The sequence below is a fragment of the Mobula hypostoma genome, chromosome 14 (assembly GCF_963921235.1).
Source record: "Mobula hypostoma chromosome 14, sMobHyp1.1, whole genome shotgun sequence".
NCBI lineage: Eukaryota > Metazoa > Chordata > Chondrichthyes > Myliobatiformes > Myliobatidae > Mobula > Mobula hypostoma.
In genome coordinates, this window is record NC_086110.1 from 79,423,154 (window position 1) to 79,439,443 (window position 16,290).

At 46.9% G+C, this 16,290-nt stretch overlaps 1 protein-coding gene across 1 annotated transcript in view; it reads left to right on the forward strand.

Moving 5' to 3' along the window:
• The window catches only part of has3 (hyaluronan synthase 3), a 48,020-nt gene extending 31,976 nt beyond the window's left edge, over positions 1 to 16,044 (forward strand). Inside the window, exons 3-4 of the mRNA XM_063067334.1 lie at positions 4,687 to 4,788; positions 15,115 to 16,044. Of these exons, the coding sequence (XP_062923404.1) occupies positions 4,687 to 4,788; positions 15,115 to 16,044 (1,032 nt within the window). The remainder of the gene's footprint in view (positions 1 to 4,686; positions 4,789 to 15,114) is intronic.
• The last annotated feature ends 246 nt before the right edge of the window (positions 16,045 to 16,290 follow it).

Here is a 16,290-nt window from a genome sequence, read left to right on the forward strand (position 1 = left end):
CAGTGTTGAGGAAGTAATGTGATTGCAGCAGGACTTAGACAAATTGGAAGAATGGGCAAAAAATTGGCAGGTAGAATACAATGTTGGGAAATGTATGCTAATACATTTTGGTTAAAGGACTATTATCTAAATGGGGAGAAGGTTCAAACACCAGAGGTGCAGAGGAACTCATGCAAGACCAACAACACCGGAGTCCTCGTGCAAGACTCCCAGAAGGTTGATTTACAGGTCGAGTCTGTGGTAAATAAGGCAGCTGCAATGTTGGCATTTATTTCAAGGGGTATAGAATATAAAAGCAAGGAGATAATGCTGAGGCTTTATAAGACACTAGTCGGGTTGCACTTAGAATATTGGCAACAGTTTTGGGCCCACTATCTTAGAAAGGATGTGTTCTCATTGGAGAGAGTCCAGATGAGGTTCACGAGGATGATTCTGGGAATGAAGATATGAATATATGAGGAGCATTTGGCAGCTTTGGGCCTGTACTCACTAGAATTTAGAAGAATGTGAGGGGGATCTCATTGAAACCTACCGAATGTTGAAAGGATTAGATAGGGTGGATGTGGAGAGGGTGTTTCCTATGGCGGCGGTATCCAGAACTAGAAGGCACAGCCTCAAAATTGAAGGGGTGCCCCTTTAGAACAGAGGTAAAGAGGATTTTTTTTAGCCAGAGAATAGTAGATCTGTGGAATGCTCTGCCTCAGTCGAGGTCAAGTCCGTGGGTATATTTAAGATGGAAGTTGATCATTTCCTGATCAGTCAGGGCATCAAAGGACATGGTGAGAAGGCAGGTGTATGGGGTCGAGTAGGATCTGGGATCAGCCATGATCGACTGGTGGAGCAGAGTTAATGGGCTGAATGGCCTAATTCTACTCCTATGTCTTACGGCCTAAGCCTTTTTAACATAAAAATTAGGAGCAGGAGGCCATCTGGCCCATCGAGCCTGCTCGGCCATTCAATAAGATCATGGACGATCTGACCATTGGCTCATCTCTGCCTACCTGCCTTTTCCTCATAACCCTTAATTCCCCTACTGTGCAAAAATCTATCCAACTTTGTCTTAAATATATTTACTGAGATTGTTTCCACTGTGTCATTGGGCAGAGAATTCCAGAGACTCACCACTCTTTGGGCAAAGTAGTTCCTCCTTATCTCTGTCCTCACTTTACGCCCTGAATCTTGAGGCTGTTAGCCACCTTATCAACCTGTGTAGCTACTTCCAAAGAGCTATGAACTTGGATCCCAAGATCTTTCTGCTCAGCAACACCATTAGGGATCTTCCCCTTAACAGCCTTCTGTCTCCTTGCATTTGTCCTACATATTTATTTGGTTTAAACTCCATCTGCTATTTTGCTACCCATATCTGCAACTGATCTAAATTGTGCTATATTCTTTGCCAGTCTTCTACACTATCCATAACTCTACCGATCCTGGTGTCATCTGCAAATTTACTAATCCACCCATCTACATTTTGTATACATAACAAACTGCAGAGGTCCCAGCACAGATCTCTGCAGAACTCCACTAATGACAGACCTCTCCCACTACTCTCTGTCTGCTATGGGCAAGCTAGTTCTGAATCCAATCAGCCAATTCACCATGGATCCCGCGCATCTTAATCTTCAGGAGTAGTCTCCCATGAGGAACTTTGTCAAACACCTTACTAAAGTTTATGTAGACAATATTCACTCCCTATCCTCATTGATCTCTCTTGTTATCTTGTCAAAAAAAACAATGTGTATATATATAGAGAATACAAATAAAGTGGAATGAGCTGAGGAAATATAAAACTGAAAATGTTATAAATAATTCAGTAGCTCTGGCAGAAAGAAAGTCAATATTAAAGATTAATGGTCTTTCCCATTGAACTGTTTCTTTACACGGATGCTGCCTGACCTGTTGACTATCCCTGGAATTCTGTTTTTATTTTAGATGAACATTATCTGCATTTGAAGTTTCTCGTGGTAACAACTGGATGTATGATATAACATGGGCCTTGTGCAGGCAGATAAGATTAGTTTAGTTTACAACAGGATTTGGATCATCTGGGAAATTGGGCCCAGGACTGGCTGATGGATTTTAACTCTGACAATGCGATTTTTGGCCAGTTGGAGGTCAATCATTTCAGCCTCAGGACATCACTGCAGGAGTTCCTCAGGGAAGTGTTCTAGGAACAACCATCTTCAGCTGCTTCATCAATGACCTTCCTTCCGTCAGCAGGTCAGAAGTGGGGATGTTCGCAGATGGCTGCACAATGTTCTGCATCATTTGTGACTCCTCAGATAGTGAAGCAGTTCATCCCCAAATGCAGCAGGACCTGGCCAATATCCAGGCTTGGGCTGACAAGTGGCAAGTTACATTCGATCCATGCAAGTGCCAGGCAATGACCAACTCCAACAAGAGAGGCTCTAACCATCATCCCTTGACATTCAGTGGCATCACCATCACTGAATCCCCTACTACCAACATCCTGGGGGTTACCATTGACAGGAAACTGAACTGGTCTAGCCATATAAACACCGTGGCCACCAGAGTAGGTCAAAGCCTAGGAATCTTGTGGCGTGTAACTCATCTCCTGACTCCCCAAAGCCTGTCCACCATCTACAAGGCTCAGGTCAGGAGTGTAGTGGAATACTCACCACTCGCCTGGATCAACAGTCAAGAACTTTGACACCAGCCAGTACAAGGCAGCTACTTGATTGATATCCCTTCCACAAGCTTCCAGTCCCTCCACCATCGACGAACAGTTGCAGCAGTATGACCTATCTACAAGATGTACTGCATCTACACACCAAAGTTTCTAAGGCAGCACCTTCTAGATCCACAACCACTATCATCTAGAAGGATGAGATACCTGGGAACACCACCACTTGGAAATTCCCCTCCAAGTCACTCAGCATCCTGACTTGGAAACATATCACCATTCCTTCATTATCGCTGGGTCAAAATCATGGAATTCCCTCCCTAACAGCACTGTGGGTGCAGCGGTTCAAGAAGGCAGCTCATCACCACCTTCTCAAGGGCAACTAGGGATGGACAATAAATGCTGGCTTTGTTGGCAACATCCACATTCTGTAAATGTGAATAAATAAATTACCCAGGGTAGGACTTGCACACTGCCATAGGAAGGAAATCATTAAGTCAGAAAAAGTGCAGAAAAGATTCATGAAGGTGTTATCAGGTATGTAGGGCTTGAGTCATATGAAGAAATTGAATAGGCTAGTGTTCTTTCTTCCTAGAGGATAGGAGGCTGAGGGTGATCTTAGGGAGGTTTTATAAAATCATGAGGGATATAGAAAAGATGAATGGTCACTGTCTTTTTCTCAAGGTAGGAAATCTAGAACTAGAGGCTGTAGATTTAATATGAGAGGGGAAGAACAAAAAGAGGACATTAGGTGCTCACTTACCACATAGAGGTTGTGGTTATATGGAATGAGCTGCCAGAGAAAGAGGTTTAGTGGGTACAAATAAAATGCATTTGGACAGGTAGAAAGGGCCAAATGCAGGGAAAAGCCACTAGCTCAGGTCAGCATGGATGAGTTGAGCCAAAGGGTCCTTTATTGAACTATTTGTCTATTCCTCTTATAATTTTATATGGAGCTACAGAGTCTTTTCCCCATGGAGGAAATGTCAAATATTAGGTATCCAAGAACACGGTGGGAGGCTAGAGAAGGAATTGTGGGAGCCCTGGCTGAGATATTTGCATTATTGTTTTATTGTTAGCCACAGGTGAGGTGCCAGTAGAGTGAAGGGTAGCCAATGTTGTGCCTTTGTTTGAGGATGGGGAACTATAGATCTGTAAAATGCACATAAGTGATCGGTAAGTTACTGGAGAGGATTCTGAGGGATAATATATCTGGAAAGGTTGATTAGGAGAAGTCAGCATGGCTTTGTGTGAGAGAGAGATCATGTCCTATCAATTTGATTATTTTGATGAGGTGACCAAGAAAGTTGATGAGTGCAGGGTTGTAGGCGTCGTCTATATGAACTTCAATAAGGCCTTTGATAAGATTCCATATAGCAAGCTGCTCTGGAAGGTTAAATTACATGGATTCCAGGAAGAACTGGCTAATGGGATACACAGGCAGAATTCAGAGAGTGAGGGTAGAGTGCTGTTTCTTGGACTGGAGGCCCATGACTAATGATATATAGGGGCATTGGAGTACAAATACATGGTGAAGCAAAAGTGGAATCACGGTTGACAGGGTGGGGAAGAAGGCTTCTGGCATGCAATCCTGTATAAGTTGGGAAGTTGTGGAGGGTGGGAGCTGTCAGCAGTGGAACACCTCACAACTATTTTTTTTAAGCCCATTACTCTGACTGGGGCATAGGCTGCGAACAATAGCTCACCTGAGATCTGTCCTGGGACAGTCTTTCAGTCTTTCAAGGAATAGCCCGTCAAAGAACCATCCTGTCCGAGGGATGAGGTCTTTGGAGGTTCTGTTGGTGTTTCTGTAGCGCTGGGTTTTTACAAGATGGGGTTGCCAGCCCCATGACCAACCTTCTCACCTGTACAGCTAGGTTTGGGATCATGCATGGTGGAGTCAACATCTCACACTTACCTGCATTAAATTCCAATTGCCTCTATAGCTCTTTAGCTCACTCCCAGCATCTATTCTCAGAGTATTAGAAACATACTGGTATCTGTTTCAAATGAACTGACAATCTGCTGTCATTTTCTATCAGGTTTGTGACTCAGACACTGTGTTAGATCCGGCCTGCACTGCAGAAATGGTGAGAGTCCTGGATGGAGACCCCAGTGTAGGGGGAGTGGGTGGCGACGTGCAGGTCAGTACCAACTCTTGTCAGTATCTGAACTGCTCCACTTTTTTCCTTCAATGATAAGCCAGAAAAACATCCATGATGCTGTGCCGAGGATTACCGCTCTCTGTTCCTTCCCTCTATACCTCAGTTTCTGCAGCCTTCTTACTATCACTCAAACTCTGGCCCAATCTCTGGGTACCTCACCACTACATTGAACCTCTATTAAGTGGCCCAGTGCACTGCCCTGACACACTTGGCTGGCCAGAATGTCTTTTACAGTGCTCTTACTGATTTCAGATTCAAGAGACTGCAGATGCTGGAACCTGGAGTAGAAACAAAACTGCAGAAGATAGTGAATATAGGAAGGAAGCTGAAAAGCAGAACACAAAGGGTAGATATCTCTAGATTGCTGTCTCTGCCACATTCCAGTGAGGGTAAAATAGGATATTATGGCAGATGAATGTGTGACTGCAGAATTGGTGTAGGAGGCAGGATTTCAGATTTGTGGATTATTGGGATATTCTTTTCCGACCTGTACAAAAGGGACAGATTACACCCAAACCTGAGAGGGACCAACATTCCTGCAAACAGATTTGCTAGAGCTGTTGGAGAGGGTTTAAACTAGTTTGGCAGGGAGATGGGAACCAGAGTGATAGGGCTGAGGATGGGGCAGTTAGTATACAGGTAGACAATAGACAATAGGTGCAGGAGTAGGCCATTCGGCTGAGAAGCTGAGCAAGGAAAGGCAGTGAATATAATATAAACACATTCATTTGAATGGGTTGAAATGTGTTTACTTTCATGCGAGATGTATCGGGAACAAGGGTGATAAAGTTAGAGCATGGATTAGTACATGGAACTACAATGACGTGACACTTGCTGTTACCAGGGCAGGACCCAGATGTCCTAATTCTACTCCTATGTCTTATGGAATGGTTGTTGAATGTTCCAGGGTTAAGGGGTTTCAAACATCTGAAGGGAGGGCGGTGAAAGAGGTGGGGGGGGGGGCAAAGGAGTGGCATTGCTAATCAAAGATGTCTTCGAGTAATTATCTACTGAGATAGTGTGGGTGGAAGTCAGAAACAAGAAGACAGGAAGGGAGCAATCACTCTATTGGGACTATTCTATAGACCCTCACTCCAATAGCAGCAGATCGGGAGGCAGATTTTTGAAAGGTGCAAAAATAACAAGGTTGTTGTCAGGGTGACTTCAACATTAATAATATTTATTGGCATCTCCTTAGTGCAACAGGTTTCGATGGGGCAGGATTTATTAGGTATGTGCAGGAAAGATTGCTGACACAGTCTGAGGACAGGCAGACTACAGCACAAACCTTACTGCATCTGATATTCAACAATGAGCCAGGTCGGGTGTCAGATCGCTTAGTGGATGAGCATCCTGGAGACAGTGACCACAAAGAGCTTTACCTTAATCATAGCCTTGGCAAGAAATAGGAATAGATAGTATGGTGAAGTATTTCATGGGGGGCGCGGGGGAATTAAAATGCTATGAAGCAGGAACTTAGGACTGTAAGTTGGGAATGGATATGCTCAAGGAAATGCAAAAGAGAAATATGGAGTCCCTTTAGGGAGCATTTGCATGGGGTTCTGGATAGAGTTATAAAGAGCTAGAAGGGAACATGAGAAGGCCTTGGCAAGTAGCATTAAGAAAAATCTCACGTACCTGAGACTGACTGTGACTTAGAAAGGAAGGGGGGAAGAAAAGGTCCAGTTGAACTGATAGGGGATTCAATAGTGAGGGGAACAGAAAGGAGGTTCTGTGGACAAAAATGAGATTCCTCGATGGTTTGATGCCTCCCGGGTGTCAGGGTCCAGAGCATCTCGGATTGAGAGAGTTCAGGGAGTTAGGTGGTAAGTTAAAGGGCAGGAGGTCAGGACTTCCAGGGTTGTGATCTCAGGATGACTACCCGTGCCACGTGCTACTGGGCCAGAAATAGTAAGATCATACACTTTCACACATGGGTAAGGAGTTGGTGTACGAGGGAGGGCATAAGATTTTTGATCTTTGGGCTCTCTTCCAGGGAAGGGGGACCTGTGTAGAAGAGACGGTTTGCACCTGAACTGGAGGGGAAACTAATACCCTAGTGGGAAGGTTTGCTAGTGTGGGATAGGGTGGGGGGTTTTTACCAGATCTACAGGAGGATTGTAAACAGGGTGTAAGAACAGAAAATGGAGAGGTTGTGGAAATGTTGAGAACTCGGACAAAGTCAGGAATCAAAAGGTTGAGCATGGTGTGACTAATATCCTGAGATATTTCAATGCTGGAAGTATTGTTAGAAAGGCAGATGAGCTCAGGGTAGGGGTTTGTCCATGGAATTATGATATTGTAGCCATTAGTGAGACTTGGCTGCAGGAGGAGTAGAGCTGGTAGTTCAATATTCTAAACAAGAGAGAATCAGCAGATGCTGGAAATCCAAGCAACATACAAAAAATGCTGGAGGAACTCAGTAGGCCAGGCAGCATCTATGGAAAAGAGTACAGTCAATGTTTCGAGCCGAGACCCTTCAACAGGACTGGAAAAAAAAGATGAGGAGTCAAAATAAGAAAGTGGGGAGAGGGAAGGAAGAACCACAAGGTGATAGGTGAAACCTGGGGTGGGGGGTGAAGAAAAGAGCTAGGAAATGATTGGTGAAAGAGATACAGGCTGGAGATACAGGGAATCTGATAAGGAGAGGACAGAAGGCCATGGAAGAAAGAAATAGGGGAGGAGCACCAACGGGAGGTGATAGGCAAGTAAGGAGATAAGTTGAGAGAGAGAAATGAGAAATGGGAATGGGGAATGGTGAACAGTGGGGGCATTACCAAAAATTCGAGAAATCTATGTTCATCCCATCGGTTTGGAGAGAATATAAGGTGTTACTCCTACAACCCGAGTGTGGCCTTACTGCGGCAGTAGAGGAGGCCATAGACTGAAATGTCGGAATGGGAATCGGAATTAAAATGGGTGGCCATTGAGAGATCCACTTTTTCTGGCGGATGGAGCATGGGTGCTTGGTGAAGCAGTCTCCCAATCCGCATCGGGTCTCCCTGATATACAGGAGGCCACACCAGCAGCACTGGACAGTAGATGACCCCAACAGACTCACAGGTGGAGTGTTGCCTCACCTGGAAGGACCGTTTGGGGCCTTAAATGGTGGTGAGGGAGGAGGTGTAGCACTTGTTCCGCTTGCAAGGATAAGTGCTGGGAGGGAGATCAATATTCTGGTGTTCCATTGTTTTAGATGTGATAGAGTGGAAGAGGTTAAAGGGGGAGGGGTGGCATTACTAGTTAGGGAAAATGTCAAGGCAGTGCTCAGCCAGGACAGGCTGGAGAACTAATCTAGTAAGGTTTTATGGGTAGACCTGAGAGTGAGAATGGTATGACCACCTTAATGGAACTATATTAGAGACCACCGAATTGTCCGCAAGATTTAGGGGAACAAGTTTGTAGAGAGATTACAGACTGTTGCAAGAAAAATACAGTTAGTATCACAGGTGATTTTAGTTTTGACTGGGACTCCCATATTGTAAAAGGACTAGATGGGATGGAGTTGTCAAGTGTGTTTGGGAAAGTTTCCTTAATCAGTTCATAGAAGGCCCAACAAGAGAGTCTGCAATACTTGATCAACTATCAGGGGATGAGACAGGGCAGGTGACAGAAGTTTGTGTAGGGGAACACTTCACACCCAGTGATCACAGTGCCATTAGTTTCAACGCAAATATGCAAAAAGGTAGATGTGGTCTGTGGGTTGTGATTCTAAACTGGAGAAAGGCCAATTTTGGTGGTTTCAGAAAGGATCCAGCAAGCGTGGAGGAGACATCAAAATTGCTGGTGGAACTCAGCAGGCCAGGCAGCATCTATAGGATGGGGTACAGTTGATGTTTCAGTCTGAGACCTTTCATCAGGACTAACTGAAGCAAGAGATAGTAAGAGATTTGAAAGTGGGAGGGGGAGGGGGAGATCTGAAATGATAGGAGAAGACAGGAGGGGGAGGGATGGAGCCAAGAGCTGGAAAGTTGATTGGCAAAAGGGATATGAGAGGATCATGGGACGGGAGGCCAAGGGAGAAAGAAAAGGTGGGGGGGGGGGAATCCCAGAGGATGGGCAAGGAGTATAGTGGGAGGGAGGGAGGGAGGGAGGGAGGGAGGGAGGGGAGAGAGAGAGAGAGAGAGAGAGAGAGAGAGAGAGAGAGAGAGAGAGAGAGAAAAAGAGAGAAAATAAATAAATAAATAACGGACGGGGTACCAAGGGGAGGTGGGCATTAACGGAAGTTAGAGAAGTCGATGTTCATGCCATCAGGTTGGAGGCTACCCAGACGGAATATAAGGTGTTGTTCTTCCAACCTGAGTATGGTTTCATCTTGACAGTACAGGAGGTCGTGGATAGACATATCAGAATGGGAATGGGACATGGAATTAAAATGTGTGGCCACTGGGAGATCCTGCTTTCTCTGGCGGACAGAGCATAGGTGTTCAGCGAAACCGTCTCCCTGCCTGTGTCGGGTTTCGCCAATATATAGAAGGCCACATCGGGAGCACCGGACACAGTATATCACCCCAGCCGACTCACAGGTGAAGTGTCGCCTCACCTGGAAGGACTGTCTGGGACCCTGAATGGTGGTAAGGGAGGAAGTGTAAGGGCATGTGTAGCACTTGTTCTGCTTACAAGGATAAGTGCCGGGAGGGAGATCGGTGGGAAGGGATGGTGGGGGAATGAATGGACAAGGGAGTCCAGTCTCCCCAAATCCCACCGTCAACTCCTGGGCCCTCAGAGGCTCCATCTTCCTCTCTTCCCAACCCTCCCCTCTCCACTGACGCCCCCAGCCTCCCCCACCCGCCGCCCCCCCCCCGATCCTAGCTCTCAAGACTCCAGACTGGGTCTTGCTATTGGGCTGCTATTGTGACTCCCGTCTCCCTCACATTGCATCTTCTATTCCTGGGACCTCGGAGACTCCTTCTTCCTCTCACTCCAAGCCTCCTCTCTCCACTGACACCACCAGCCTCCCTCCCCCTCCCCGCTCTGATCCCACTTCTCATCCGTGCCAGGTCTTTACCATCCCCTCCAACCTTCAACTGTCTGAGGCAGAATGCTCTGTCCTCAGTAAGGGTCTTACCTTTGCCCCCTTCGCCCACACTTCAGCGAGTTCCGCGTTCGCCATAACGTTGAACTCTTCTTCCGCCGGCTCCGTCTTCGAGCCTACTTCTTCGGCAAGGACTCTCCCAACCCCACCGATGACCCCTTCTCCCGTCTTCAACCCTCTTCCTCTTCATGGACACCCCGCTCTGAATCCCTTTATTGCTAACTGCTGACGGGACATCAACCGTCTCGACTTCACCGCACCTTGTTCCCATTCCAACCTTACTCCTTCCGAACACTCTGCTCTCCACTCCCTCCGCACTAATCGTAACCTTACTATAAAACCTGCCGATAAGGTGGGGGGGGGGGTGCTGTTGTAGTCTGGCGTACTGACCTCTACCTTGCCAAGGCACAGCAACAACTCGCGGATACCTCCTCTTATTTACCCTTCGATCATGACCCCACGAAGGAGCACCAGGCCATTGTCTCCCACACCATCACCGACTTTATCCGCTCAGGGGATCTCCCATCCACTGCTACCAACCTTATAGTTCCCACACCCCGCACTTCCCGTTTCAACCTCCTACCCAAGATCCACAAACCTGCCTGTCCTGGCAGACCTATTGTCTCAGCTTCTCCTGCCCCACTGAACTCATTTCTGCATACCTCGAAAGGGTTTTATCCCCCCTTGTTCAATCCCTTCCTATCTATGTTCGTGACACTTCTCATGCTCTGAATTTTTTTGATGATTTTAAGTTACCTGGCCCCCACCGCTTTATTTTCATCATGGATGTCCAGTCCCTATATACTTCCATCCCCCATTAGGAAGGTCTCAAAGCTCTCCGCTTCTTTTTGGATTCCAGACCTGACCAGTTCCACTCTACCACCACTCTGCTCCATCTAGCGGAATTAGTCCTTACTCTTAATAATTTCTCCTTTGGCTCCTCCCACTTCCTCCAAACTAAAGGTGTAGCTATGGGCACCCGTATGGGTCCCAGCTATGCCTGCCTTTTTGTTGGCTTTGTGGAACAATCTATGTTCCGTGCCTATTCTGGTATCTGTCCCCCACTTTTCCATCGCTACATCGACGACTGCATTGGCACTGCTTCCTGCACGCATGCAGAACTCGTTGACTTTATTAACTTTGCGTCCAACTTTCACCCAAGTTTACCTGGTCCATTTCCGATACATCCCTCCCCTTTCTTGATCTTTCTGTCTCTATCTCTGGAGACAGCTTATCTACTGATGTCTACTATACGCCTACTGACTCTCACAGCTACCTGGACTATTCCTCTCCTCACCGTCTCTTGCAAAAATGCCATCCCCTTCTTGCAATTCCTCTGTCTCCGCTACATCTACTCTCAGGATGAGGCTTTTCATTCCAGGACGAAGGAGATGTCCTCCTTTTTTAAAGAAAGGGGCTTCCCTTCCTCCACCATCAACACTGCTCTCAAACGCATCTTTCCCATTTCACGCACATCTGCTCTCACTCCATCCTCCCGCCACCCCATTAGGAATACGGATCCCCTTGTCCTCACCTACGACCCCACCAGCCTCCAGGTCCAACATATAATTCTCTGCAACTTCCGCCACCTCCATTGGGATCCCACCACTAAGCACATCTTTCCCTTCCCCTCTCTCTCTGCTTCCCACAGGGATCGCTCCCTACACGATTCCCTTGTTCATTCATTCCCCCCCGCCATCCTTTCCCACCGATCTCCCTCCTGGCACTTATCCTTGTAAGCAGAACAAGTGCTACACATGCCCTTACACTTGACCCTTACCACCATTCAGGGTCCCAGACAGTCCTTCCAGGTGAGGCGACACTTCACCTGTAAGTCGGCTGGGGCGATATACTGCGTCCGGTGCTCCCGATATGGCCTTCTATATATTGGCGACACCCAACACAGGCTGGGAGACAGTTTCGTTGAACACCTACGCTCTGTCCACCAGAGAAAGCAAGATCTCCCAGTGGCCACACATTTCAATTCCACGTCCCATTCCCATTCTGATATGTCTACCCACAGCCTCCTCTACGGTCAAGATGAAGCCACACTCAGGTTGGAGGAACAACACCTTATATTCCATCTGGGTAGCCTCCAACCTGATGGCATGAACATTGACTTCTCTAACTTCCGTTAATACCCCACCTCCCCTTTGTACCTCATCCCTTCTTTATTTATTATTATTATATATTTTTTCTCTCTCTCTCTCCCTCCCACTATACTCCTTGCCCATCCTCTGGGATTCCCCCCCCCCACCTTTTCTTTCTCCCTAGGCCTCCCGTCCCATGATCCTCTTATATCCCTTTTGCCAATCAACTTCCCAGCTCTTAGCTCCATCCATCCCCCTCCTGTCTTCTCCTATCATTTCGGATCTCCCCCTACCCCTTTCAAATCTCTTACTATCTCTTGTTTCAGTTAGTCCTGATGAAGGGTCTCGGCCCGAAACGTCGACTGTACCTCTTCCTATAGATGCTGCCTGGCCTGCTGCATTTACCAGCAATTTTTATGTGTGTTGCTTGAAATTCCAGCATCTGCAGGTTTCCTTGTGTTGGAGTGAGACAGGCTGTTTTCTGGCAAAGGTGTACTTGGTAAGTGGGAGGCCTTCAAAAGTGAACTTTTGAGAATACAAAGATTGTATGTCTGTCAGAATAAAAGGTAAAGATACCAAGTTTAGAGAACCTTTAGTTTCAATAGATATTGAGGCTCTGGTTAAGAAAAAAAGATGTGTAGCAGGTATAGCCAGGTCGGAACAAATGAGGTACTTATTGAGTATAAGTCGTACAAGAGAATACTTAAGAAAGAAATCAGGAGGGTTAAATGAAGGCATGAGGTTGCCTTAGCTAACAAGGTGAAGGGGAATCCTAAGGGAGTCTACAGAAATGTTAAGAGCAAAAGAGTTGCAAGGGACAAAATTGGTCCTCTGGAAGACTAGACCAGTAATCCATGTGTGGAGCCAAAGTTGTTGGGGGCCATCATAAATGATTCTGTTTCGCTTCTGCATTTACTCAGGAGACAGACACCAGACTCTAGAAGCGAGGCAAAATAACTAGCGAGGTCATGGACGCTACATGGGTATTTGCTGTCTCGAGGCAAATTAGGGTGGATAAATCCCCAGGGCCTGACAAGGTGTCCCCTTGGACCCTGTGGGAGGCAAGTGCAGAAATTGCAGGGACCTAGCAGAGATATTTAAATCACCCTTTGCGACAGGTGATGTACTGGAGGATAGGAGGCTAGCTAGTGTTGTTCCTTTGTTTAAGAAAGGCTCTAAAAATAAACCAGGGAATTACAGGTCGGTGAGCCTGATATCAATAGTGGGGAAATTAATGGAGAGTATTCTAAAGACCGGATATATAAATATTTGGGGAGACATAAACTGACTAAGGATGGGCAGCATGGCTTTGTGACTGCCCGTTCATGTCTAACCAATCTTTTAGTTTTACAAGAAAGTTGATGAAGGCAAGGCAGTGGATGTTGTCTACATAGACTTTAGCAAAGCATTTGATAAGGTCCATATAGAAGGTTGGTCAGGAAGGTTCAGTTGCTCGGCATTCAAAATGAGGTAGTAAATTGGATTAGATATTGGCTTTGTGGGAGAAGCCAGAGAGTGGTAGTAGATGGTTGCCTCTCTGACTGGAGGCCTGTGACTAGTGGTGTGCTGCAGGGATGGGTGCTGGGTCCATTGTTTGTCATCTATATTAATGATCTGGATGATAATGTGGTTAACTAGCTCAGCAAATTTGCGGATGACACCAAGATTAGGGGTGTAGTGGACAGCGAGGAACAATGTCATGGCTTGCAGCAGGATCTGGAACAGACGGGAAAATGGGCTGAAAATGGCAGATGAAATTTAATGCGGACAAGTGCGAGGTGTTGCACTTTGGAAGGATCAACCAGGGTAGGTCTTACACAGTGAACGGTGGGGCACAGATGAGTGCAGTAGAACAAAGGGATCCAGGAATACAGGCCCATAATTCATTGAAAGTGGTGGCACAGGTAGGTAGGGCTATAAAGAAAGCTTTTGGCACATTTGTCTTCATAAATCAAAGCAATAAGTACAGAAGATGGGATGTTATGTTGAAGTTATATAAGATGTTGGTGTGGCCTAATTTGGAGTATTGTGTGCAGTTTTAATCACCTTTCTGCAGGACCTAAGTTATAAGAGTAGATTGAATAGGTTAGGATTTTATTCTTTGGAACATAGAAGATTGAGGAGAGATTTGATAGAGGTATACAAAATCGTTAGCGGTATAGATGAAGTAAATACAAACAGGCTTTTCCACTGAGGTTGAGTGACAAAACAAGTGGAGGTCATGGGTAAAAGGTGGAAGGTGAAAAGTTTAATGGGAACATGAGGGGAAATTTCTTCACTCAGTGGGCGGTGAGAGTGTGGTACGAGCTGCCAATGTGAGTGGTGCAATGTAAGCTTGATTTCAACATTTAAGTGAAGTTTGGATAGGTACATGGTGGTAGGTGAATGGAGAGCTATGGTCTGGGTGCAGGTCAAGGGAGTAGGCAGTTTAAATGGTTTGGCATGGTCTAAATGGGCCAAAAGGTTTGTTTTTGTGCTGTACTTTTCTATGACTCAATAACAGGATGACTAGAATAAGGATGGGACCAATCAGAGATACAAGAAGAAATTTGGCTGGAGTTGGAGGAGGTAGGGGGGGGGCTCCCTAATGATTACTTTGCTTTGGTATTTACCAGTGAGAAAGGGCCTTGACGAATGTGAGGTCAGCATAGAACAGGCTGGAACATGTCAAGGTTAAGAAAGAGGCAGTGTCGGAACTTTAGAAAAACTTTAGGATAGACAAGTCCTCAGGGTTGGATGGAATAAACCCCAGGCTACTACGAAGAACAAGGAAACTGTTTACTGCACTTTTGGCAATGATCTTTTTGTCCTCACGGGCCACGGGGGTGTATAAAATAGTAAGCATAGATCAAATGGACAACCAGTGCCTTTTTCCCAAGGTAGAATAGGCTAAGGTAATTAGCATAAGTATGGGCGGGGGATATCAGAGGTAGGTTTTTCACAGAGGTGAGTGCATGGCATGCCATTCCAGAGGTGGTGGTAGAGCCACATACACTGGAGCCATTTAAGAGACTCTTAGACAGGCACACAGATGAAGGAAAACAATGGAGGGCTATGTAGGAAGGAAAGGTTAGATTGACCTCAGAGTAGGTTAAAGGGCTAGCACAACATCAAGGGCCAAAGGGCCTATATTGTTCTACAATGTACAGTGTAACTCTACCCTGCTCTGCCTGCCCACAGATCCTGAACCAGTACGACTCCTGGATCTCCTTCCTCAGCAGTGTGCGTTACTGGATGGCCTTCAATGTGGAGCGTGCCTGTCAGTCATACTTTGGGTGTGTTCAGTGCATCAGTGGCCCACTGGGCATGTACCGTAATTCTCTGCTGCGCATCTTCCTGCATGACTGGTACAGTCAACACTTCCTGGGCTCCAAGTGCAGCTTTGGAGACGACCGCCACCTCACCAACCGTGTGCTTAATCTGGGCTTTAAGACCAAGTTCACGGCCCGTTCCCGGTGCTTGACTGAGACGCCGAGCCGCTACCTCCGCTGGCTCAACCAGCAGACGCGTTGGAGCAAGTCCTATTTCCGTGAGTGGCTGTATGGTGCACTCTGCTTCCACAAGCACCACCCCTGGATGACCTACGAGGCCGTGGTCAGCGGCTTCTTTCCCTTCTTTCTGATCAGCACCGTCATGCAGCTGTTCTATCGTGGACGGCTGTGGAACATCCTGCTCTTCCTGTTGGCTGTGCAAGGGGTGGGGGTACTGAAGGCGGGCCTGGCCTGCCTGCTGCGTGGCTCAGCACACATGCTCTTTCTGTCCCTCTACTCGTTGCTCTACATGTCCAGCCTGTTGCCAGCCAAACTCTTTGCCCTGCTAACCATCAACCGGCCTGGCTGGGGAACGTCGGGCCGCCGCAAGTTGGTGGTGAACCTGGTGGGATTGCTGCCCGTCTCTGTTTGGTTTGGTGTGCTGACTGGGGGCCTGGCCTACACCATCTACCAGGAGAGCCAGCGCCCACTGCCCGATACTGAAAGGCCCTTCCTCATTGCTGGCTCTGTTATCTATGCCTGCTACTGGCTGCTGCTACTTGTCCTCTACCTGGCCATCGTGGCTAAGCCCTGCCGCCACAAGCAGCAGCATTGCGACCTGGCCCTGCTGGAGGCTTGAGGCCCGACCTGTGCCAAGTGCCAAACCCCCCAGGGCTGAGGGCTTGGCTTGGCCCGTCTCACGGCCCCTGCACCTGGGAAATAAATACTTCAATGCTGAAGCCAAAGGCACCAAACAATATTTCCAGTGCAGTCCCACTGAAAGTGGGTGTTTACCAAGCACTACGTTCTGCTGAACAGGGTGGAGCATCAACTCTAACTGGATTTATTTATACAGGAAATTATTTTCGATTTGCAGTTGACATCA